The 26,251-nt window shown below is 41.0% G+C and overlaps 2 protein-coding genes across 7 annotated transcripts in view; one reads left to right on the plus strand and one right to left on the minus strand.

The window, feature by feature from the left end:
- DGCR8 (DGCR8 microprocessor complex subunit) overlaps nucleotides 1–9,793 on the plus strand; it is a 30,223-nt gene extending 20,430 nt beyond the window's left edge. Inside the window, exons 11-14 of one of the 2 annotated variants that reach the window (XR_014506040.1) lie at nucleotides 886–1,552; nucleotides 1,974–2,434; nucleotides 5,325–5,438; nucleotides 5,900–9,793. Coding sequence is in view for 1 of the 2 variants with exons in the window: in XM_083418273.1 (XP_083274399.1) it covers nucleotides 886–992; nucleotides 2,307–2,434; nucleotides 5,325–5,438; nucleotides 5,900–5,983 (433 nt within the window). In the remaining variant the exon portion in view is untranslated. The remainder of the gene's footprint in view (nucleotides 1–885; nucleotides 1,553–1,973; nucleotides 2,435–5,324; nucleotides 5,439–5,899) is intronic. The other variant, XM_083418273.1, reaches the window with a different exon arrangement.
- A 177-nt stretch (nucleotides 9,794–9,970) lies between these two features.
- TRMT2A (tRNA methyltransferase 2 homolog A) overlaps nucleotides 9,971–26,251 on the minus strand; it is a 62,354-nt gene continuing 46,073 nt past the window's right edge. For 3 of the 5 annotated variants that reach the window (XM_083418274.1, XM_083418276.1, XM_083418277.1), the window contains exons 2-12: nucleotides 22,458–23,087; nucleotides 21,441–21,549; nucleotides 20,917–21,098; nucleotides 19,823–19,937; nucleotides 18,562–18,677; nucleotides 17,264–17,375; nucleotides 16,532–16,654; nucleotides 15,380–15,455; nucleotides 12,951–13,067; nucleotides 11,385–11,481; nucleotides 9,971–10,948 (exon numbers count right to left, since the gene is read on the minus strand). In XM_083418274.1, coding sequence (XP_083274400.1) covers nucleotides 10,693–10,948; nucleotides 11,385–11,481; nucleotides 12,951–13,067; nucleotides 15,380–15,455; nucleotides 16,532–16,654; nucleotides 17,264–17,375; nucleotides 18,562–18,677; nucleotides 19,823–19,937; nucleotides 20,917–21,098; nucleotides 21,441–21,549; nucleotides 22,458–23,087 — 1,933 coding nt within the window. In that variant the 3' untranslated portion in view covers nucleotides 9,971–10,692. Of the gene's footprint in view, nucleotides 10,949–11,384; nucleotides 11,482–12,950; nucleotides 13,068–15,379; nucleotides 15,456–16,531; nucleotides 16,655–17,263; nucleotides 17,376–18,561; nucleotides 18,678–19,822; nucleotides 19,938–20,916; nucleotides 21,099–21,440; nucleotides 21,550–22,457; nucleotides 23,088–23,441; nucleotides 23,789–25,982; nucleotide 26,251 lie in introns of those variants that run through there. The other 2 variants (XM_083418278.1, XM_083418275.1) reach the window with 2 other exon arrangements.

Consider the following 26,251-nt stretch of genomic DNA (forward strand, 5'->3'; position numbering starts at 1 on the left):
TACAGACAGTCCCCTAACCTGTGACAGCTATTCATCAACAGTAGTGGGACCATGGAACCATCTGATGGGAAACATGAGCCTAGAAGTCAGCCAGTGTGGTGTAGTGGTTAAGAGCGGTAGTCTCGTAATCTGGTGAACCGTGTTCGCTTCCCTGCTCCTCCACATGCAGCTGCTGGGTGACCTTGGGCCAGTCACACTTCTCTGAAGTATCTCAGCCCCACTCACCTCACAGAGTGTTTGTTGTGGGGGAGGAAGGGAAAGGAGAATGTTAGCCGCTTTGAGACTCCTGAAGGAGAGTGAAAGGCGGGATATCAAGTCCAAACTCCTCCTCTTCTTCTTCTTCTTCACAAACTCTCATGCCAACTATACGTTTGCTATACTTTTCAGTAATAGTGCTCACAAACTCTGAACCAAACAGTTTAGCTCACAAACTCTGAACCAAACAGTGCTCACAAACTCTGAACCAAACAGTTTAGCTTGCCCTCTCAAATGCAGGCATGTTAAATTATTTGTTTTGGCATGATACTTCCAAATTACAAACTTTAGACACATTAATTAAAATGGAAGAGCATTCAGCATGTTAATTCCCCCAGTGACATCTTGAGAAATGCAAATGTGCTTAACTTTGGCAATATTTTTGTGGGTTTTTTTAAGATGTTAAAGAAACATTCATTTTTGACCGGTTGTTTGTTTTGCACAAAAGCAATATTCAATATTAGGAGCATGTGTAGGATGTTGGGTAGAAAACAGGATTTGTTGGTTAGATAGAAATAAAAATAATTTTTCATTAGCCAGATCTCTTACTTTTGAAACTTTGTAAGCCACATGTGGCTATATAAGTAGAGATTGTGGTTTGGTATGCTAACACCATTTCATCTCTGTTAGAAACCATGGAATGGGTGACACATCCATCAAGTTTGAAGTGATTCCTGGTAAAAATCAGAAGAGTGAATATGTCATGACATGTGGGAAGCACACAGTGCGTGGCTGGTGTAAGTATGATGGCTGGTTTGAAAGCCTTTGAGATGAATATTCCTCTTCAATCTCTGCTTGATTGTGTAGCATTTGTTTCTAATTTTCCTGATCTTTGTGCTTTACCTGTGTTCTTGTATACACCAGTCTCATGGCCTTGACACCACTGTTACTTAAGATAGGAATTTGGATCTAGATATTAAGTATTTAGGAACTACACCTGGGAATTTCATGGCATTGTGAGACTGAAATGCTCTTCCTGAGATACGGGACTTGTATATTGGAAATACACAAATATTAGGAATAGAAAAGGCATCTTGTTGTGAAGTGTTGCCAGGATTAGATGACATTTCCATACACACACACCTTTTTAAGGGGTTGGTATTTTTTATCTTCCTGGGTTGGATCAGTTTAAATCAACTTGGAGAGCTAATGGCAGTCCCCTATGGGCCAGAAGCATGACTCTTGCTATTGAGGAGTCATGCCTTCAATGTAGTGGGCCAAGTTCTATAGAACTTGTTCCCATTAAGCACAGTCCCTATTAGGTTTCAAATGCCGGGTTAAAATGGTTTTATTTCATGTTGGGTTGAAATAAACGACAGACGAGTGACAAGTGTCATATGGGAGGCATCTCTCGAGCATGTCTCGGGGAGTCCCTTTTATTGAATATTACAGCATTGCCACGTGTGTGCTTGTTGCTGATTGGTTAACACAAAGACAAAGCAAGGGTTGCATATAGGCTGCATATAGGCATTAATCATCAATAGATTAAAGGGTTGGGAAAGGAACACAGAGTTAGACAGGTATGAAAACTTCCTTATTAAACTATCACTAAATGATTGATATGCTCCTTATTAAACTAAGTGATTGATATAGTAAAACTTAAAAGGCATAACCATCGCATTCCTAGATGTGGTCAGCCACACATTAAGGACAGGAACAGGTGAACTTAATATGAACGGAACATTCTAGGCAGAAACAAAACTTCCCATCAATTTCAGGACATCTTTGCACTATGAATGCAGTTCTGACGTTTCTATTTCTGATGTTTTAAATTCAATTTCATTCAGACTAAGCTGCTTTGAGATATATAGCGGAAAAGTATAAATTTCTTAAATAGAGAGATAAATAATTACACTTAGGTTCTGTGGAAATTGGTATGAAAAGTCATGTATTGGGTTGCAGTTATTTAAATGGGAGCTGATTGCATCTTAGTGTGGATCTAATCTTGATTTTCCATAATGATTATGAACCAATTACTATAAAGGGTTTTTTAAAGCTCTGATGTGGGCCTGTTTTTCCTCCCAAAACTTTGTTTCATGGCGATTATGCAGGCAAAAACAAGAGAGTTGGGAAACAGTTGGCATCTCAGAAAATCCTTCAGCTGCTTCATCCGCATGTGAAAAACTGGGGGTCCTTATTGCGCATGTATGGGAGAGAGAGCAGTAAGATGGTTAAGCAGGTAAGTTATGTATGCTTTGCTCTATAAACTTGAATCATTTTTTGTCTTATTAAAGCTATGCAATACTTAAATTCAATTCCTCATAATGATGCTATTTAAATGCCGTGGTTGCAAACTCCTTAACATTGGGACTGCTGTGTTGCAGAGATGCTGACGTGATCCATAAGTTGAGTTTATGCAGCAAAGACCCATGAGGGAGTGCAAATGCTTACACTGAGCAATAATCTGGGAGCACATGCATACACCAACCCAGAAAGGGTTTCTCACATGAGCTGCTGCAACTGTTAGTGTCCTGACATTCTTAAAGTTTTAGGCACAGTTTGGCAGGCTGAATAGATCAGGAGGAAGAGCCCTTACAGCATTACCTGTGTGTAAAAGAACTGGTGCAACTTGAGGGATGCCATACTTCCATCATGTTGCCATGTATTTATGAAAATATTTTCATCCTACAAAATAAAAGTACAAAATCTCCAAGGTGGTTTCTTCTCCCATATTTATGCATTAACTTAATATCTAAGCAAGCCACCACAAGGTGGCTTACAATAAAACAGCTAAAACCACAAAACAATTGTGAAATATAATTAATAATAGATGAAAGCATATACTGGCGTGGGGGGAGAAATCAGCAATAAGTGTGCCAGAATAAAAAGTCTTCAAAGAATTAGAGGTTACAAGAAAGGGGACCCAAGTGAAGTTACCAGGGGAGGGAATTCCACAACACAGGGGCCGTCATTGCAAAAAAAAACCTAGTGCTCGCCAACTTGGTCAGCCTTAGTAGCAGACCTGAGGTTAGGGTCTCTGAAGTAGATTTTAGGACTTGGATAGTTTCATATGTGTATAGGTGGTGCTACAAATAACCTGGTCCCTAACCATTCAAGACTTTAAAGGTTAATATCTGCACTTCAAATTGAGTCAGAAAACCAGTGCAACTCATGCAAAACTAGTATGATATGAACAAAACAGCTTAACCCCTACAAGTGTTCTGGCAGATAGATTATCTGCAAGGTCAGCCCTACACAGACAGCATTACAGTAGGCTAGTCTGGCCATAACCAGTGCATGTGAAACTGAGGTCCAATTTCTCCATATAGATTTACAGTTGTCAAACCAGTCTAAGCGGGAAAAAAGCACTCCTAGCCTCCGAGGTCACCTGCACCTCTGTAGATAACAGTAGATCTAGAAATACATCCCAATGATGTACCTGATTCTAGAGGAGTTGTAACACTATACAAAGCCAAACAATTTATCCAGGTCGGTGATCTTCTCAGTATTTCCATCTTCTCAGGATTTTAGCTTGTTTTCCCTTATCCATTCTTGAACTGACTTCATAAGCTTTGCATAATTTCTCTGGGATTAGCAGATAGAGACAATGTGCATACAGTGACACATCATCCGCAACCTCTAGAACAGGCACGTCCAACTCCCAAGAAGACTGTGATCTACTCGCACTATAAAAAAAACTGGCAATGACCTACCCATTGCATTGACCAAAATTATTGAGCTTTTTTGTGCTTTTTCGGGGGGGGGGGGCAATCAGTCAGTATCGTGCGATTGACCAGGGACACTCAGCGATCGACCGGTTGGACATGACTTCTCTAGGTGACCTCCCAGTGGTTTCATGTAATGTTGAAAAGCAGTAGAGATGAGCTGGAACTTAGAGGCATCCCAGAGGCCCAGTACTTCCAGAAAGAACTGAAGCTACAATAACACCAAACTTCTAGCAAGGCAGTCCATACAGAGAGCCAGTGCGGTGTAGTGGTTAAGAGCAGTAGTCTCGTAATCTGGGGAACCGGGTTCGTGTCTCCACTCCTCCACATGCAGCTGCTGGGTGACCATGGGCCAGTCACACTTCTCTGAAGTCTCTCAGCCCCACTCACCTCACAGAGTGTTTGTTGTGGGGGTGGAAGGGAAAGGAGAATGTTAGCCGCTTTGAGACTCCTGAAGGGGAGTGAAAGGCGGAATATCAAATCCAAACTCTTCTTCTTCTACAGAAAGATAGCAGTGGGTTATGGTATTGAAAGCTAAAAGGTTCAAGAGAATCAACAGGGTTGCAGTCCCCTTGTACATCTCAGTGAAGAATATCCTATAGGGCAGTCATATTACTTCTCCCAGTGATTCTGTGAAAGAAGTTTAAGGCACTACAACAGAAGGCTGATTTAGGGACAGAATATGCTGACCTTGATAAATACATTATCATGGTTGGGGCAGAGAGGGCAGATACTGAACCACCTAAATTGTGGATTGTATCCAGTGTTCGTTGTACCCAGAGTAAATTGAAATTAATGGGCAGGACTAACTTAGGTCTATTAATTTCAATGGGTCTACTCCTAGTATAAGTTAGATACAACCCTGTACTTCTTCAAAAATGAAGGGCTCCCACAGACAAGGAAAAAAAGTGAAAGGGCTATTAATTGAGTGTGGGTGCAAAACTGTATTTTCTGTTAAAATATAGTTAAAGGAAATGTTTGATCCATACCAATTCTGTAACAGTGGAGTGAAGCAGTTGTTTTTTGAGACTAAACATATTCCTTTCTTTCATGAGTACTAACACTTGCATTGTGTCTGTAGACATAGCACATAAAAATGTGATAGAGGCATTGGGCACATTATTAGATCATGAGCCAAAAGATGTATTGTTAAAGAAACATGTTCCTACCCAAGAAGAGGGATGAAGGTAGAAAATTGGTGTTGGAACATATAGTGAAAATCAGCATATAAAGAAGTAGTTTCCTTTTAAAGGTGCTGTACAGTTTTCATCATGGATTGCAATAGGCCAAATTTAGTCACATTTTTCAGCAGAGCAAGTTAAACAAATATTATAAAAATAACCTTCCTGTTGAAGATGAAAATGGGAGCTCTTTCTTTAGTCTTTGTGATACTTTGTGATACAGGAGACGTCTGATAAAAGTGTGATAGAGCTTCAGCAGTATGCCAAAAAGAACAAGCCAAATCTGCACATTCTGAACAAGTTACAGGAAGAAATGAAGAAGTTGGCACAAGAAAGGGTAAGTGCATAATTACTAATTTTAAAATTTGTTCAATTCTAAGAATGTGCATGAAAGCTGTGTTTCTATTTCTTGACAGTTTGACTTCATACACATTGCAGAAATTTAAAGTTAAATTTTGAAAGAACTACCATATTTTTCGCTCTATAAGATGCACCAGACCACAAGACGCACCTAGTTTTTGGAGGAGGAAAACAAGGGGGGGGGGGGGATTCTGAATCTCAGAAGCCAGAACAGCAAGAGGGATTGCTGCACAGTGAAAGCAGCAATCCCTCTTGCTGTTCTGGCTTCTGTGATAGCTGTACAGCCTGCATTCGCTCCATAAGACGCACACACATTTCCCCTTACTTTTTAGAAGGGAAAAAGTGAGTCTTTGATCTGTTGAAATGTTTTCAAAATGTTGACACCATCTATGTGTACAAGTTTGTTTATAATTATGGTTGACTTCTTATATCTTTAAGGAGGAAACTCGAAAGAAACCCAAGATGACAATTGTCGAATCTGCTCAACCTGGCAGCGAGCCTCTGTGTACTGTTGATGTGTGATCAGAAAAAATAATTGGGGAGCAATAAAATATGTGAAGAAAGCTAATCCCCCCCACCCAATTTAATTAATAATTGGTTTGCTTCAGAATGCAAAATAATGTAACAATCCAAGCTGCTTCAAATATGCATTGTTCTTTTGCATAATCAGGGCAATAGTACTGAACTTTTGAGGGTGTTTTTTTAAAAACCTCTGAGATATACATTTATACAAGACAGCAAAAATCTGTGTGGGTCAATGTATAGAAGTGGGCAGAAAAGCACGTTCACACGGGATAAGCTGAAGCAAGCACTCCCCCATCCCTTTTGAAACTATTATGCTGTCTTGAATGGATATGTTTAAGGATTAATCCAGAATGTCTATGTAAAGAGTGGAGTGAATGTATAATATAGGAATACAGCTGTACACACTCTCGTATGAACATGCTGACAACTGTTTTCTCAAAAAGAGCTTTGTTGCATTTCAGCACAAAATAATATGCACTGATAAGACACTTTTGACACCTACATTGAAGAAAAGTGGAAAGCAATGTTCCTTAATGCCATTAAGATTAGGCCAGTGCTGCTTGTTTTTGAATTTTGGCAGGCATAATATTTTTAATATCCTGGTACAGTGGTCTTTAGACAGTAAGAATGGCACCTGCAGTGTTGAGCACCAGTGTGTCTCTGTTTTCAAAATTGCTGACTATATTTACTTAAAATGTTAAAAAAAAGAAGAAGATAGGGAAACATAGGAAAAACCATAATAGTTTACATAAAAGACAACTGGAAAGGAGTATATAGCTTCTAATTATTTTTACCATAATTAATTACAGGTGATTGGAAGTGGATGTCTAAGCACCAGTGCTCTGCAGCCTGTTCTTATTCTGGTCTTGAGAGAGTCCTCCACAATTAATTAGAATGAACTAAGAGTGAGCAGGGATGGTGCTTGGTAATTTGCATTTCCTTCTGTTTTTAAGACCCTACTTGAAAACAGTTTGAAAATATACTGACAGTTCTAACAATTAAAATAGAGATTTAATTGCATCTCCCTTTATGGTATATATATTTTTATTTAATGCAGCTAGATCTAATTGATACTTCAATCTCTTGCACCCTATTACTTTTAAACAAACATGAAAAACCCTTTCCTTTGTGGATTGACTAATGGCAGTCATGAAAATCACTGGAAGCATTCTTCACTGGAAGAGTTTTAACATTTTCAAAAAAAGTTGTCACTGGCTTTGTTTTATTAAATGTTTAGCATTTGCAGAGTAGTTTCTGCATGGAAACTATTAGAATGTAAATTGGGGTACATCAGAGGACTTTAATAAGATCTTCTGCATAAGTTGTATTGAGTTGAAATAAAGAATATGAATATGCAAGTTGTTGTCTTTATATAGTTTCTTAAGCTGTCAATATCCGCTACAAGATACTGAATAGCTAACACATGGCCCTAAAAAAACCCATAAGTGTGGTCCAGAAATACTTCTGCAGTTTAAGATTTACACTCCAGAAACACTACAGTTCAGGCCCTTTTCTAAGGTATCTCCTAGTAATGTGTATGTTACAGTGGATATCTGTTAAGTTATACTCATTATTAGATGTCTGCTGCAACAGTCACAAGAAAATAATGCAGCAGGAGACAATTAAATGGAAGTGGTAGTGGTTTGTTCCAAGACCTTTTAGGAGGAAGTAGGCCCAGGGTCCCACCTCATACTTGAGATGGGTTGTACAGGTTCCATGAAAGGGCATTCTAGAGTGCCAGAAATTGAGTTGCCTGACCCAGTCATATGTCAAGTTTCATTGCTTCCCACTCGGAATGCAAATTTTCTACAGTTCTTAGTGCCATACATTCGTTACACAACTCAGTTTGACATTGGGTATACATAGATTTGCCAGGTGGTAACTTAATTGGGTGGTGTCTAGTACTATATGCTAACTCATCTGTAGTGTTCCACCAAAGCTACCTTTCTGATCCTAATCAAATTCTCTTGCAAAATGCTTAAATGCTCCCTGTGTTGTACATTACCGCTTGGCACAGCCATTTTGATTCACCCAGTTTCTTGCCACCAGTTACCAAGAGCAGGCAGCCTGTGATGCATAAATTGGTAATACTGAAAACCTCTTGATGAAATGTTATTGGACATCTGTGTGCCCCAGCTGATAGGGTTTTGTCTTATGAACCAGAGGAAGCAGACTACTTGAAAGCTCCCAGCTGGGAGCCTCTAATTGTAGTATGTTATGCTTACCCTTGGTAATTTTGGCAGTAGTGAGCCCATGCTAACATTGAGATATAGCCTTTATTCAAGCTTAAGTGTTTTCATTCATGTTTTTATGCAAAGAATCCTTGTGTTCTCTACAGAATGAATTTATTTTGGAACTTTATTCAGCACATCTGAAAATGGTCGCAATTTGTTTAATGAGTAGGACATAGTTCTAAATGCACTGCCTCTGTTCTACAGAAAATCTAGCTTTAGTCTTCATCTTTGTCCATCACTGATGTAGTACTTTAAAAAGTTGTTAAAAGTCAAATAGGCTTTCTTCTATGCCTTTTAACGTAGGTGTTTACATCTCTGCATTCCTAAGCCTACTTCTGACTGCACTTTTTCAACAAATTTCTGCATATATATTTTCCAAAATCAGAATGTTTTGCAGGGTACCTGCAGCATATATATCCATAGATGCCTCATTCTTTTAAGTGTTTGCCACGCTGGCCATCTTGCTTTAGTCTTACCTCAGTCTGCCAAGATTTGAATCCTGCAAAAGGTGACCACTGCCCTTAAACATCCAGATGTGTCATTGTGAACCAAAGGCTAGTACAAATTATGCATTTTTCTTAAAAAAAAGTATTTGATGTGCTGTAGCCTCTTTGGCAAAATGTTCAGGCAAAGCGCAATAACTGCTGGAACAAACAATGTAACTACTGTTGTCACTGTGAAGTATTGTATTTCTGATGTTTACTATTTTGTTTGAAGTGTAACAGTCTTGCATTTGCACATGAGCATAAGCTGCTATGATAAGAGGGTAAATCATTACATTAATTTCCGCTTCTGCATGAGTACTTATGCAGCGTGATTTGACATCCAAAATTGTTTTGTAACTTGTGTGATTTTTTTTCTCCTAGTTAGTCAGCTGTAATGGTTTCAGTCCTAACAATGCCTAAAGCAAAAACTGTTTCAAGCCCTCTTTTTCTCTCAGTAAATCAATATCATTGTGGATGGTCTTCACTAATTGCTGTTCCATCCTCTAGGGATAGCTTTTGCTTTCCATATTACATATTAGTATGTGCTTCTTCACAGATGTGATTTTTTTTTTGAAAGATAAAAATTGGTTCTTATTTGAATGTTTGATACTGAGTGGAAATTTACTAACATAAGTGGGGGGGGGGAATACTACCCATTTAAAACATCCAATTAAGCTTTATTAACTGTTTTAGCACTTGGCTTTCCAGCTGCTGGAAACAAGTATCTATCTATGCTGTTCTAATGGTTGTCACACTTAACAAAAGTATCCTTTCTAGCCCTAGTCTGTAATTCTTTGGTTCTGGTCAGAAAATGGAAATAGCTGTTGTAGAAATGGTTCCAAATTAAGTCAGCCATTTGGAACAACTTGCAGTGATCAATTACAATATTGTATTTTAAAAGTTAATGTGACCAACTCAATGTTATTGGGTGCTGTATGGATTGTATGTTGAGTGCAGTTTCTCAATGCCGGTGGTCAGTTGGTACAACTATGAAGCCTCTATCGTTGAGCCTGTGTGTTAGGTCTTTTAAGTACTTGTTTCCCCCACAAACATTAGTTTTGAGCAATAAAGTTTGATATTGCATAAGATGCTGTGAGTAACTGGTGCTGCAGGTCATTGTTTCATTAAATATATCTATAAATCATAACTTTCTCGATGGAAGTCATGGAACTGTCAGTATGTAACCTTTTAAAGTAGGACTGACACCTGACTAAATATCTTTGTGTTTTAACCCATTAATACTGAATGTATGAGTAAAAAAAAGAAATCAGTAACTTATTTCATTTATTATATAGTAGCAATTTTAAGCACATACAAACTAGTCCTTGTTGATGTGGACAGAACTCCACATTAAAGCTGAAGTGGCCTAGGCACACAGACATATCATAAGCAATGTAGCATTGCTAAGGCTCCAGAGTTGGGATGCTAGAAATCCCTGTCTCCCTCCTCATTGCAGATAATTCCTCTTCAGACCTGTGTGAACTGGATATTGTGGTACAGTATTTGCTTTTGCATTCACCTAATCTTAAAATAATATTTTGAACATGTATTGAGAAAGCTTGTTACACCATTGGCATATCTGGTTTTGTTAATCATTTACTCTCTAAGGTAGCAGTATAGCTTCCCTAGTCACCCCTCACCTTTCTTCTTCCATGATTTAAAAACAAATCAGTTTGGCATAAAAACAAATTAAATTTCATCTCTGTGTGTGTATATACAAACATTCTGCCTCCTATAAGCTTTTGACAACTCTAGAGCTACACAATGATGATGCAATCCTTTACCTACTTACCTTGGAGTAAGTCCTATTAAACTTAATGGGACTTCTGAGCAGACACATACAGGATTGCATTGTACAAGTAGTTTTGATAATTGGCCACTATTCCAAAGTCCCAGCAACCAATGTTTCAATTTTCTTAAACAGGACAGCAGCTGTTTTGAATTTTAAGAATGAAAATAGGCACAGCCTAGCCAGTTGGCATAAATATCAGTTGCTGGAACAGTCAGGGGTTTCCTCTTCTTTAGGCAGGTTTGCATCGCCTTCTTCTGCTGTTTCCAATTTCAATTCTGGAATTTCAGTTGAGTTCTGGACTGCTTCAGAAGACTTGTCACTTGAATGCTGAACTCTTTCGAAGAAGAAGAGCAGCTCGCAATGCATAGTGTGAGGGAAGAGGTCCACGGCTATTGCTTTAACAGGACGAAAAGGGCTTCCTTTGACACGATTCGAAGGAGCTCGACAAAGGCTACCAAAGAGACCAGTATTAGTCTTGCACATTTCTTTATAATTGATTGGGCCAGGAATGGGGTACCAGGCCTGGAGGCCAAATATCTTATCACTCCAGGCCACATTCCTCGCCAGCCCTCCTGGAATGCACAAGTGCAGAAACCTATGAAGCCACATCCACTGTTAGACCCACATCCACTAAGCTCACCCCTCCAAGGTGCCCCAAAGATGATGTGGCTGAAAAGGGCAAAGCCCATTTGCTCCGTTCAAAGTCCTTTAAGTGCCAGGGCTGACTTTCCTATCTCACTTAAGTTAGAAATTGTAACTAACCTCCTAATCCCATGGGTTATTAATCTGTTTGAAACATTGAAAATCAATGCTGATTTTGGGGGGGGGGGGGAGGGATCAACACTTTTTAAAAATTACTCCATCCACCAGCACCATTGTAAACTCACTCCAGAAAGTTGTTCATGGCAGCTCGAGGGTTGCAGGCTACATAAATAAGCTTCTTTATGTGTTCTGCTTTTCGGATTGCAACAATTACTTTGGAATCTGCAATGGTAACATTTTGACAAAAACTGCAATTAGATTCTTTACTGTGATAGCACCACCTGACATGAAGTAGCTCCACTCTGTTACAATTAGGGCTGGGCAATATCTGGCTTTCTACATCACAATGTATCACCAATTAAACATAGCAATATGTTGATGTCTTGATATCTGAAATAAGGCTGGAGCTATGTCATGATAATGTCCTGCCAACTGCTACTAAATATGGGTCTATCTATAAAACTGATAGATTTTTACTTACCTTTAACATTTTATTACATGTTATAGTATTACTTTACCAATAGCACATTTTCTCTAAAATTAAAGCTGTAGAAGTAATTAGTAGCATTCTCTAAAAATTTAATTACATTACTAAACAAGAAAAAAACAAATTCAGTCACACTTTTAGATGTTCAAATATAATTCACTATTGAGTTTTAGTTGAAAGTACAACACCAAATTGATTGTTAATTTTCTTTTCTAAACCAAGCTAAAATAGAAAGAATGGAATGGATAAATTAACTGAACAAAATATAAACAAAATGTGTATTTTCATTGCCAGGAAAAATTGCATTTCTTTTATAAACCAAGCCAAATCAGAAAGAATGGATAAAAGTTTACAGAACAAAAATTATTAAATGAAATTTAATCATCTGCAAGGAAAAATGGTGTTTTGGCGTTCTCTGGCTATAGAGATGTCTTTTGTATTTGCAGAACTCTGGCCAACCCCCCCCCCCCCCATTTTCTTTGAGTCCCCTAAAATAGGGGGCGTCTTATACAAGGGATTGTGTTATACACGGAAAAGTACGGTATTTCTTGTTTCTGCAGGAGGCAGGAAAGAGCTGCCTGAGGTGGAGTTAGCAAGGGCTGCACACACAGGAAGAAGCATCGGCTTCCTGGTTTTTCCAGTATTGTGATTTTTTAATACCACACACACAATATGCAATAAATTGCGAAGTCATTTTTTTGAAAACTGTTATCATGATTTGATCTAAAACATGATATCTGACAATATATCCATTTATAGCACAGCCCACAACCATATTTCTCCACCCTGAACCCATCCATCATAACAAAGAACGGGGAATGGACCCAAGTGGTCCATATTATTAAACTGTGGCGAATAGTTGACATCAGAAAAATATGAAGTCTACATTGAAATTAGAAGAGGTTATGTGCTCCTCTGCTAGCCAGCAAAAAATAGGTTTATTTTTAACTAACAATATTCTTTGAAGTCTTCAACCAGTCTTTCCTGCCTGAAAGGACCTAATTGCTGTATTTCTGCACCCAAGGAATTCCACAGCTGATCGGCAGAACCAGAAACACTTTCCCTTTGTTTTATTCTCAGTGCTGATCTCACTGCCCACCAGCACATCTCCCCATTTACGTTTGTCACTACTGCTCGCTATGTTGTACACCTCCATCTCTATTCAAACTATTCCACTAAAAGAAGGTCACAAAACCAAACTCACGCAGCCCTGCTCGAGGAGGATCTACAATTGTAATAGAATTCTGCAGATCGAGGAAGTTAACAAGGTAAGGAACAAGATCTTCAGCCTTTCCACAGTGGAATTCAACATTATTCAGCTCTGGAGAGGGGAAACAAATCCAAAACAGTGTAACACATTTGCTTATTTACACATGCCCCATCAATATTTCCTTTAATAACTGATGCTTGCAATTGTCAGTTTTTCCATGTCCATGCTGGTTGAAAAAGTATTAATACAGTTCCTGTAAAACATTAATACTAATATTAATGTTTTACAGTTCCTGTAAAACATTAATACAGTAAATGTTTACCTCATCCACAATTTAGTGCAAAACAAGTCTCTTAAAATACAGGTTTTCATTCACTCCTCAATTTAAAAAATTTTTTTTAAAGAAGTCTTAAAGTAACCTACTTCAGGATCAATATGCAGTTTCATGATAAAGGCTTTAAGGTAGGCAACTTGTTCAGGCACAGAGACCTCCATCAGAAACATGTCTAAGGCCATGATTGCAGGTGGTTGATTTAAACTACATGCATTGCTGCACGAACTACAGGGGCACTATCTACTGTTCCAAAACAGGATACACAGAAATTCCAAAGTGACGGGATTGGGAAAGCTCTGCCCATTGCCCTAGAGAAGTGTTGCTAGTCAGAATAAACTACAGTGCTGGCTAGATGGGTCAGTGGTCAGACTATTGATTTATTTAGTAACCAAAAAATCTTAATATATTTTACAGTAAAAGTTTTAGGTCATAACTCACATCCTTCTGCTTTATTAACTGCTACCTATAGCCTGCATACTCTCACTAAATAACTGCAAGCAGCTTGGGTACAGTAACCAGACAGTCCCTGCAAAAAATTGGTGATTTTAATACCTTCGTAACACGGGGCCACTCGGTGTTAAAGTATTATTGTCACTCAGAAACAGGGCCGTCTTTAGCATATGCGCCGCCGGGGTGCAAAGATCCGCCCAGTGCCTCCAAATTTCGTTTAGCCCCCAAATTAGCTTTTATTATGCCTTATGTCACTATTACCATTTGATAAAATAGCGCTCATGCTTGCATGGCTCCAAAAGGGAGGTTTTTTGTGTGTGTTCTGTTTAAAACCAGCTTTTCTAAAGAAGACAAAGAACACACTGGAAGTCGGTGTAAAGACTCCACGCATGTGCTTACAATCGTAGGGAGGTGTCTGAAAGATGAGATGGGCAGGCATTGTGTGCATGCATGGGAGAGCCATCTCTGGCAGCCTTTCATTGTGGGAGCAACCTTATTTCTAGAGGAGCTGGGAGGGCCCTTGCAAGAGCGCGTATATGAGAGCCAGTGTGGTGTAGTGGTTAAGAGCGGTAGTCTTGTAATCTGGGGAACCGGGTTTACGTCTCCGCTCCTCCACCTGCAGTTGCTGGGTGACCTTGGGCCAGTCACACTTCTCTGAAGTCTCTCAGCCCCACTCACCTCACAGAGTGTTTGTTGTGGGGGAGGAAGGGAAAGGAGATTGTTAGCCGCTTTGAGACTCCTGAAGGGGAGTGAAAGGCGGGATATCAAATCCAAACTCTTCTTCTTCTTCCAGAGCCTGGGCGCACTCCCATCGCTAGATAGGCGCGTTCTCTTTCTGTCTGTCCCTCTTTCCTGTCACTCCCCCTCCTCCCAGCTTTGGTGAGCGAGACTTTCCAGAGAACTCTCCCTGCAGCAACATTAGCAGGCAGGCGGCATGAGATCAGTCGTGTCAAAGGTGCCACTGACCCCGCTGCCGCATAGCAGCTCGAGACAGTACGCTTAGGTGGCTTCAGTGGCGGGCGCCCGGCGCCCCCCCCCCCCCCGAATTCAACGGCCAGGTGCCCCACACCCCTGGGTAAAGACGGCCCTGCTCAGAAACCAGACCATTTCTGCTGGTGTGTACTTTCTTGCTTTTGTGAACAAAGGTTTCAGAAAGCGATCTCTTGGGTCTCCACATATGGGGAAGACTAATAGATAATGATGGAGGTCTTCCATCTGAGGTTGACCACAAATACAAAGTCTGTGTATGTTGTAATGCCCATCCAAGACTGTAGTGGGCATCACTTGAAACACAGCTCAATAATGCTTTTTTTAAGGAAGCTGGTCAGATTTCTTAAGGAGGCTCTAAAATGTTCTGCTTTCAAGAGGGGATACCAAGAGAAAACCTGGTGCTCCTAATTAGTTGCAGGTCCCTTCTGAATTTTAATCAGAAGAGCCAATCCCTTTGTTGACATTTATTCAAGGACAACACAAAGCTCAGTTCTGGCAAATAATAATCGTCTAAAACATGTTGACCAGCTGCTTTCCAGTAGTCAAGGAAAAACGAAAATTGGGACAGAAGAGACTAGAAAGTGAATTGCTTAATAATGAGAGCTGTCTTTAAAGTCTGAGATCCCATATTATGCTTTCTTTTACCAACCGTTAAGCTGAGCATTCACTTTGGCATCTTCAATAGCTTCTTGACAAAGTTCAATTCCAATAACTTTCTTCACTTTCTGTAGAATGAAAGCAATAATGTACAGTTTTACATTTTTAGTTGAGTACCAAGCAAAATAAATATGGATATTGCAACTTGAGGAGCTATCTTGTTAGGCTGCTTCAACCTTTTTGTGCGTTCCCACTCCACAGAGTTGAACTAGACTTGAAAACAGGTTTACAGAGGGGCTGTTTGCAGTCAAAACTAAACCTCACAAAACAAATAAATAGTTACAAAAATAAGCAGAGCCAGTGCTTTTGGGGACCTAAGAGAGTGTCTCAGTTTTAAACCCAAGAGGCTGACAAAAAGATTAGATTTGCCTGGAAGCCAGGAAAAGGAGCGAGAGCAAAGGATTGGTTGTTCTGCCTTTACCCTGGCCCCAGCAACACAAAGAAAACTGCACCCCAAAATCTATCAAACCACATCATAAATGAGCCTAGGGGCCAAAAGGAAAAATACGCTTGGGTGACCTTGTCAGGACCACAACACAGTTAAAACCTTTCCCCTCATATCACAATACCAACAAACGCCCCCCCCCCCAAGTCTGCAACTGACACCATCAGCAGTTTCCCTCCTGGAACTAATGATACCTTTTGGGGGTGGGATTAATGTCCCTTCTTGACCCTGATCCCCCACACAGCTGCTACGTTTAAAGGAAAAAATATATTAAGTACAATTACAGAGTGGTATCCAATTTATACTTGTGCAAGGATTTATACTTGCACAACAGAACCTCCCGCTCTCTCCACCTGGGCACAAAAACCCTCCCCAAATCTGCTGCAGAAGGTTCGCGAAAACTCCCAGAACAAATTCAGGAGGCATTTGTTCCTAAATTTGTGCTAATGTAATGAGAGGTTTAGCACTACTTTGGATACAGGCCATACATTTAAAGTTAACATCTATGCTGGCTCTTTGCAATAGTCATAATTTCACTACTTATTTTGTTAGTTTTCAGTTTTCCAGAACACAGGGCATGCAGTTAGCTACCCACATGGCGAGACTACTTGCTGAGTGACCTTTGTCCTTTGAATTAGTACTTTTAAAAGACAAAAGCAATACCAAAGGGCATATGTCCCATGAAAGATGTTATTTCACCTTGGCAAGCGAAATACCAATCGATCCAGTTCCACAGCAAATATCCATCACAGTTGTCTCCTGGTTCACCTGGGTCCATTCCTGGATGACTGAATACAGAACCTCAGCAGCCTGTGTGTTTACCTACAGAATTTCAACATCAGTATAGAGTGTCAGTATTCAGCAGGTGGGTAGCATGTCAAAGGCTAAAATCTACTCTGCAGCATTACAGCATATAATGCTCCTTATCCAAGTTTTTATTTTTATTTTTTAAAAAGTAAAGTCAGAGCATGATTAGCCATTACACTTGAAACCTCTGACTGTGCTGCTGCCTTAACACGCTACTGTTTCAATCAATCAATCAATCAACCTTTTTATTCGACCGTCAGTCAGCAAAAGGAACATTTGTCAGTACACAGTTAAAACATCGAAAAAGATTTTTTAAAACTTAGCCAACACTAAGATGGGCTAAACAGATAGCCCCATATCAATACAACACTACTGTTTAAAAAGTGTACAAGTTGATGAAATATATTTTTGAAAAATACACCACTGCTGATTTCTTGATTCCAGAGTTTTTTTACAATGAACTCCAGATTTCACAAATGGCTTTCCGGATATTATAGAAGGACAATGAGGAGGTTCTACCACTCTCTCCCATGGTTTATGGAGTACCTCGCTATAAGCAAAACTCAATCAACAAGAGATCTCAGCTTCTACAAAACACTTAAGCCCAATGCTTTAAATGCTTACTTGGAAAAAAGCATGGGGAGAAATCCGGAACTTTAGCCCAAGAAGATCTTCATATATGTACTTGTCACCAGCAACATGCTCCAAGGTCAAATCTTCACGATTGGGTGATTTTCTTGCGGGAGAAGAGGGAGGGAGCAAGAAACAGTGTTTAAATCATTATCCTTCCTTTGCATCCTAATCTTCTAAAGTGCATTCAGATGCAATAGTATAGATAACCAATTCAAGCAAAAAAGCTGTAAAGATCTAGGGACTTTTCTGAATGCATTCATTCTGTATTTCTTTAGCAGGAACACAGCTGTGCAAGCTCAAAAAACGCTGGTCTTAATGGGATTTAGATATGCATGACTGAACTGACATGCCCTTTCTCTGTGTGATGTCATCATCCAAGAAAGCTACTCAAAGGAATGGCAAACACAAAACAGCAAGAGAAAAATACAAAGAGTTACATTTGAGCATGCAAGGAATATCGACTCCCAGCACTAATGCTCATAAAAACAATCACCCGGCAATACTCCCAACAATAATGCTCATAAAAATAATCACCAGGAACAACAGCTCCTTACTATGAGTGACTTTAATTTTTACTGAATTATGTTTGACCATATCCATTAGTGTTTAATGGATCCTGGGATATTGATTTATAGGCTGCTTAGTGTTTTGAATCTTACTATATTTTATGTCAGTTTTTATTGGGTATCATCCAACGCAAGTCATTATCAGGGTAGACCATTTAAATCAATCAAGTTAAGTAACTTAGGTCCATTGATTTAAATGGATCTACTCTGAGAATTTTCAGGGACGAGGGTGGCGCTGTGGGTAAAACCTCAGCGCCTAGGACTTGCCGATCCGCATGGTCGGCGGTTTGAATCCCCGTGGCGGGGTGCACTCCCGTCGTTCGGTCCCAGCGCCTGCCAACCTAGCAGTTCGAAAGCACCTCTGGGTGCAAGTAGATAAATAGGGACCGCTTACCAGCGGGAAGGTAAACGGCGTTCTGTGTGCTGCGCTGGCTCGCCAGATGCAGCTTGTCACGCTGGCCACGTGACCCGGAAGTGTCTGTCGACAGCGCTGGCTCCCGGCCTATAGAGTGAGGTGAGCGCACAACCCTGGCAAGACTGGCCCGAACGGGCAGGGGTACCTTTACCTTTACCTTACTCTGAGAATTATTCGTATTGGATGTCACCCACTGTTATCATCGATTCAAGTGCCTTAATGGCCGAGACTGCAGCTCAAGTTCTAAAACTGGTACACCATACATTACATTGTCATACTAAGTTTCTTTTTTGAGATGCAACAATCACCTTTGACCTTCCTGCACAAAGTAGAGAGAAGTTATTCCACTGTCCTTTCCAGTGCCTTCTGTGAAGTACTTAGCCATAGAAGTTTGCAGTTCTGCAAGCTCTTTTTCATTTAGTTTCTAGACATTTAAAAAAAAAAGAAAATAAATGCTTAAGGTGCTTAATTTTACAAACTTCAAAGAAAAATGTTGCTGCAGATTATAGGTGTAGGGAAGAACTATGGGATAACAGCATAAGTATGCTTGTACTTATTTAAATAGTGCACCCTTCATAACATATCTGAGGACACATTTCCCTTTAAAACACTGTGTCACTGTTAATTTCACAAAATACATTTCCAGAATCAGGAAAAACTGTAACCATTAAGAGTTTCTGAAATGCCTGTTTTAATAATAATAATAATAATAATAATAATAATATCTTTATTGTCATTGCCCCCTTCGGGGACAACGAAATTACTTGGCTGCTCCATAAAAACACTAATTAAAAAATATAGTAAAATACAGCAAAGGAGATTTGATGACTTTCAAAGTCCGGGCTTCCCATTCAGGGCCGAGATCGCTCTGGAGAAGAAGCTGTTCTTAAGACGGCTCGTTCTTGTCTTCATTGTCCTGTATCTCCGTCCCAACGGCAAGAGCTTGAAGAGACAGTGACCAGGATGCGATGGATCTTTTACTATGTCCAGTGCCTTCCTATGGCACCTTGTGGCATAAATCTGCTCTAAGGTGGAGAGTGGGCAGCCAACAATGCTCTCTGCTGCCTTCACAACCCTGCGCAACCCCATCCTGTCCTGGGTAGTACAGCTTCCGTACCACACACATAAGCCATAAGTAAGGACGCTCTCAATGGCACAATGATAGAAGGCAAGCAGCAGTTTCTGCGGAAGATGGTTTTTCCTTAGTATTCTCAAAAAATACAGTCTCTGCTGTGCCTTCTTCACAAGCCCCCTTGTGTTGACACTCCAGGACAGATCCTCTTGTAATTCAATGCCCGAAAATCTGAACGTTGTTACCCTCTCCACACAGACCCCATCAATCAAAAGTGGCTGGACATTGCTCTTCTGTCTCCTAAAGTCCACCACAAGTTCCTTTGTCTTCCTTGTATTTATGAGCAAGTTGTTAACTCTGCACCACTCTATCAGCCGCTCCACCTCATCTCTATAATCCATTTCACCCTCCCTTTCAGAGATGAGCCCAATCACGGTTGTGTCATGATTTACAAGCATGCACTTGTTTCCCCTTATTACATAAATCATATTCAGTACCTGTGGATTAAAATAAGCAATTGCCATGATGTGGCCATTTCTACTAGTGCGAACTGTTAGCTGTTTCCAGTGACCTTTGTAGGTTTCTGGGCTGTAGACACCATAGGATGTAGACCTGTAATTTTGAAATTCTTGGTTACTAAACTTGGATTTAAAAAAGCATAACCACATAATGCTAAAATTATTTCTGCTAAGGAACTGCCACATTAAACTAGGAGAGTGATCCTGAACATTATAATTTTTGGATGATGACATGTAACTATCTGCATTGCATCAATTTTCACAGTGATCTGTTCACATCACTTGACCAAAAATGGATTCTATGTACTAACTGCTGCAAATGTACATACACTGGAAGTTCCCCTCTCTCTCTCCTTGGAAAAACTAATGTCTATCAAAAGGCTCCCACTTAGCCATGTTCAAATATATAAAAGGATGTCACATAGAGGAGGGAGAAAGGTTGTTTTCTGCTGCTCCAGGGAAGCGGACACGGAGCAATGGATCCAAACTACAAGAAAGAAGATTCCACCTAAACATTAGGAAGAACTTCCTGACAGTAAGAGCTGTTCGACAGTGGAATTTGCTGCCAAGGAGTGTGGTGGAGTCTCCTTCTTTGGAGGTCTTTAAGCAGAGGCTTGACAACCATATGTCAGGAGTGCTCTGATGGTGTTTCCTGCTTGGTAGGGGGTTGGACTCGATGGCCCTTGTGGTCTCTTCCAACTCAATGATTTTATGATTCTAGCCTTCTTTGGTACAGTCCCTCAAGGAATTCACACAGGCAATGTTGAGCTTTGTGGTTAAGTTGGGCTTTATTTATCTATATAGTGTGATTAATGTATATGGCAAAGTATAAGAAGGCAGGTCCCTGCCTCAAAGGATGTCTGACAGAGAGTAGACAACAGCAGGAAGAGAAGGCAATGGAGACAGGGGTAAACAAGAGTAGAACAGGCAATTATTTCATTTACATATACTAAAGGCTTAGTTCCAGTATAGCACAGGAACTAGTAGGCTGTGCCAAAGGTTTCACAGAAAAGGTAAATTTTATACAGGCAAGGTGTTTAGGATTCTATCATCCAGCCCAACGGACGACTCACCTTATGTAATCTTGAAAAGCCTTTGCTACCTTTTTGGTTACAGCAGGAATGTGAATGGTGTCAAATGGTTCCACTACAGCACATGTTCCACCCTTGTATTTGCCAAGGCGAAACCCCACAGTTTTATCTTCTTGATTCGGGCCGATGCCGATCAAAAATTCACATTTGTTGCGGTACTCAGTCTAAATGTAAAGTAAGGGGAAATTTAGAATGCCTATCCGACTCCTCTAGAATCTGACATGCTTGCTACTTCCATCCATAAACATTTGTTGCAAATTACAGTATTAAAACAGGTTAGGCTAAATGAGTTCTAAAATAATATATATGTTAATAAGCTATCCATTCCAGAATTTTATGCCCTGTACTGCAACATGCTACCGGATTAAAGGTGCCCACCCAAAAATTACACAGCTTAGGTTATGGACTATGGACAGTGCAGTAGTAAGGCTAACCCTCTCCTTCCATGCCTATTATTCATTTCATCACAGTATCACACTTCATAAGCAGTTCCTGAGATGTATGACCTGTAATGGTGATGCTTTCACTCCTTCCAGGGAGCAACACAGGCCACCGCACTTCTCCTTCTGCATGAAAAGCCACGGTAGAAGAGCTCGGTTGTTGTTCCCTATGTCCCTGTAAAACAATTTGATTGTTCATGGTAATCAGAGCAAAAATAATCAATGAACATTATGCCCTCCCCTGCACAAATACCTATGAATTTGACCTTTGGTGTTTATTTATAAAGCACCTAAAATTATTAAGATGCTGCACCAAGATCTAAAAATGGAACAGGCTCAGCCCTTTTGTCTTACAGCAGGCACCCATAGCCTGCGGCCCTCCAGATGTTTTGGCCTACAATTCCCATCATCCCTAGCTAACAGGACCAGTGGCCAGGGATGATGGGAATTGTAGTCCAAAACATCTGGAGGGCTGAAGGTTGGGGGTGCCTGGTCTTACAATGTATGGCAGCCTGTGATGAGAAGAGCATCTCAGAGCATTTTGGGACGAAATTTAAAAACAAAAAAACCCCTCACACATTTCTAAAGTATTTATTGCAAATATGCAAACTGCAGTTTGAGAATAGAAGCCAGAAAATCCGCATCTCAGCACAATGAAGCAGAAGAATACCTAGATTTATCAGCTTCATTCCCATTAATGCTAAGGCCAAAACCAGGTTGGTTTCTTGGACTGTGCTTGCGCTGTCTCAGAAAGCTTTCTGAATACGTTGCACGTGAGACCTGCAACAAAGTGCTGCAGTGTGGAGTGTTCCTGTTCAGGGTACTCCTGCTTCCGCTCTCCCAAGCAGGCAGGCAGGCAGGCAGCATTCTGTGCCTATTGAGCAGGCTCAGTTCTCAGGGCACTGTTCTGGAGATGCACCCTTCATTTCCATTCACACCCTCCCCAATTGCACTTTTGCAAGTCTTGGAGCTGATATGTCCCCTCCTGTACCTGGATGGTGCCATTCTGGCTACAGGAGTGTTGGCATTCTAAACAGAAGAAATGGAGGTGATCATAATATTTATTACAAACAGAAAAATTACCTTGTCAGTTTCAGCAGCACTTGCTCACATTCTTCCTTCTTCCTTGCCAGCTGCTCCTCATATGGGATATTCCACAAAGGGGTCACCACATCTGCTATCTGCTTACTCAGAGGCTCTTCTTTGCCATTATTTGAAGCCAAACACTTTGCTGCTGTCTGCTCTTTCATCTCCTCTCCCTCCTCCGCTTCTCTTTTCCTCTTCTTTATGATGGGATCAGCCTTTGGTTTTGCAAGTTTCACAGTTAAGCTTCGGTTCTTCCACTGGGCCCCATGAAGGACCCTCATAGCTCTGTCCCTACCCTCCTCACTCTTAAAGGTGATAAATGCAAAAGTCTGTCTCGCAAACAGTTTTATCTTGTGAGGGATAAGGCCATATTTGGCAAGGAACTTCTTTACTTCGTTAAAACCAATATATTTGGGGAGGTTTTGAATTTCTACTTTATAGATCTCTGACGTAAACAAGTCATCTCTAATATATCTATATATGCTGGAAGTATCTGAAGTGTTCGCCCTGTTGTTTACTTCTCCCACATCTTCATTTGTTAGATTTTCCGTTGCACTCTCCGTTTCCACAAGAGGAACTGCAGTTTGTGTGTCAGTACAGCACGCACCACTGATGTCTTCCATCATTCTGTAGAGAACAGTAGCAGAATTAATTATTCTAGGGCAAAATGTGTTAAATGCTTAGCCAAATCATGTTTAGTTAAGCCTCATCTGCAAAAACCAAGCCCACTAGGTTTTCCTCTGTGTTGGAATTGACAAAAGGGTGAAATTATCAAGTTCTAGATGAATTAAGTTTAGCCATAGCAGTTATTTCTTCTATAAGCTGTCGGTGTGCTTAAGGACAGGACCCTGCCCTTAAGGATCTTACAATCTAAAATTTGGAGAAGAAAAAAAGGAAGAGGAGAGAAGTGGAGACAGAGTTACATAGGGAAAAACAATATTATTATTTTAGCTGCACATTTAGGCTTGGCTCCATGCTTACCTGCACAGCCAAGAATCAAATTTCAAGAAACTAAAGGGTGATGTACATATGGCAGCTTTAATCCACAGGTAACATGTTAAAGAGGGACGCTGGTGGCGCTGTGGGTTAAACCACAGAGCCTAGGGCTTGCCGATCAGAAGGTCGGTGTCGGAACTCCGTTCGGCCGAGCCTTTGAAATCGCCTCCCGACGTGTTTTAACGACCTCGAGCCTTTGATGAGGCTCCAAGGCACGTCCTCCCAGCAGAGCATCAAAACAGCACAGGGAAGGATGAGACAGTATGAGCTACAATTTTGAAGAGTTTATTTCTAAGCTACACAGACAGCTAAGAAATATACATCCTCTCTCTATGGAAGCAGAGAGCAACTGAACAAAGGAAACATGAAACCACTAACGTCACATCCCGTCTCCCTTTCCCGTGAGACTGCAAGGTCTCTGGAATGTAAACATAGTCTTGTGACTCCACGCAGCTGCACAGTGAGAAACAGAAACTAACAGTTGGCGGTTCGAATCCCCACGACGGGGTGAGCTCCTGTTGCTCAGTTCCAGCTCCTGTAAACCTAGCAGTTCGAAAGCACGTCAAAGTGCAAGTAGATAAATAGGTACCGCTCTGGCGGGAAGGTAAACGGTGTTTCCGTGCACTGCTCTGGTTCACCAGAAACGGCTTAGTCATGCTGACCACATGGCCCGGAAGCTGTATGCCAGCTCCCTTGGCCTATAAAGTGAGAATTGTCCGCGACTGGACCTAATGGACCTTTACCTTTAACATGTTAAAAAGCAGTCCTTGCCATACCCAAGTGTGATCAGATCTCTTGGCTGCCTCATGGCAAGTTGGACTGATGAAATATAATCAGGTTACATGTTAAATCACAAGAACAGTACTAGCAAAATTAGCACTAACAACCCAGCAGTGTATTGGATGATGGAGGAGACTGTCTAAGGAAAGGTTTGTTTTACAATAAGTTATAGCACACATAGCAGCACTGAGGTATCTGCAATATTATTATTATTATTAATAATAATAATAATAATTTTTATTTATACCCCACCCTCCCCAGCCAAGGACAGGCTCAGGGCGGCTAACAAGCAATAATAAAAACAGGTTGAATAAATACAACTAAAAAACAAGATTAAAATACAATATTGAAATATTGAAACATTAAAACATTAAAATATTAAAATGCAGCCTCATCACAGGAGGAGAAAGGAAAAAGGAAAAAGAAAGAGGGGGAGGGAATCAAATTGGCTCCAAGCCAAAGGCCAAACGGATCAACTCTGTCTTACAGGCCCTGTGGAAAGACATCAGATCCCGCAGGGCCCTGGTCTCATGAGAGAGAGCGTTCCACCAGGCCGGAGCCAGTGTTGAAAAGGCCCTGGCTCTGGTTGAAGCTAATCTAACTTCCTTAGGGCCTGGGACCACTAGGATGTTGCTATTAATAATATAATTAATGTCTCAAAAGCAAGAGGCATCCCACTCTGACAGGCTGCAATCCTATGCACACTTATCTGGAAGTGAACACAAGCGGGGCCTACCTATGTGGATGGAGTATAGATTATAAGAGATGGCCAACATGGTGCTGTACTACAATTTCCATTATCACTGTTGACTACACTGCCTGGGCCTTGATGGGAACTGCGAGTTCAACAAGACCTGGAGGGAACCTGATGGGTTAGAGCAGGTGTGGGGAACCATTGTCCTGCCTGCCTCCTTCCCTCCCTCCACTTGCTGCCTTCCCTCCTACCTCTTTCCTCCTTTCCTTCCTTTTTCTTCCTGCAACTCTTCCACTAGGGCCAACTGGGGAGGAGACCTGCAGGGCTGTGCAATGGCCCACGCCAGCAACCAGAGTCCTCTGTTGAGGCGCCCAGAGAAGCCTGCACACCTCGCCTGGCCACCCAGAGCAGCGGAGAAGTGGCCCAGGGAGGCCTGGACGGTGGAGAAGAGCGATTTTTGTGTGCCCACACCCACCCCACCCCGGAACCTGTGCCCTTGGCAGGGGGCAACTTAACTAACCTCTAAGCACCTCCCCTGGACAGTGGCCAGAGACCCCTTCCAAGTCTATAGCACTGTTCATTCCATTAAATTTATACACCGCTTGTTTCCGTTAAGTTTATACGCTCCCCTTTATCACATACACAGCCCAACAAGACAATGACAATAATCCACCAACAGCATACAAATCAATATGGCTAACCTGATCCAAAACACCCACCGACCCCACTCACACACGAAAACAAAGATCACCACAGCCAATCACAACCACCCACCCACACCCTAGGCCAACCCCAACCTCTCACCACCAAAGGAACACAAGTGAACAGCACAAGCAACGCTGACACCAAACCCTACATACATTAAGCATAATAGAAACATCGCCACCCATCTTCCCTCCCTCGACCCCTTTTTTCCTCCCCCTAATGTCTCAACAAATGGATTTGTAAAAATGTTACATGGGAAAAATACAAGAGGCATTACACTTACTTCTGTAAAACAAGAAAATCTTTAATAATAATTTTAAAAAGGGAAATCAGCCCTGAGTACTCACTGGAAGGACAGATCGTGAAGCTGAGGCTCCAAGACTTTGGCCACCTCATGAGAAGAGTACTCCCTGGAAAAGACCCTGATGCTGGCAAAGATGGAGGGCACTAGGAGAAGGGAACGACAGAGGACCAGATGGTTGGACAGTGTTCTCGAAGCTACTAAAATGAGTCTGACCAAACTGCAGGAGGCAGTGGAAGACAGGAGGGCCTGGCGTGCTCTGGTCCATGGGGTCACGAAGAGTCGGACATGACTAAATGTCTAAACAACAAGCAC

Source organism: Podarcis tiliguerta, assembly GCF_965153285.1.
Source record: "Podarcis tiliguerta genome assembly, chromosome: 16".
Classification (NCBI taxonomy): domain Eukaryota; kingdom Metazoa; phylum Chordata; class Lepidosauria; order Squamata; family Lacertidae; genus Podarcis; species Podarcis tiliguerta.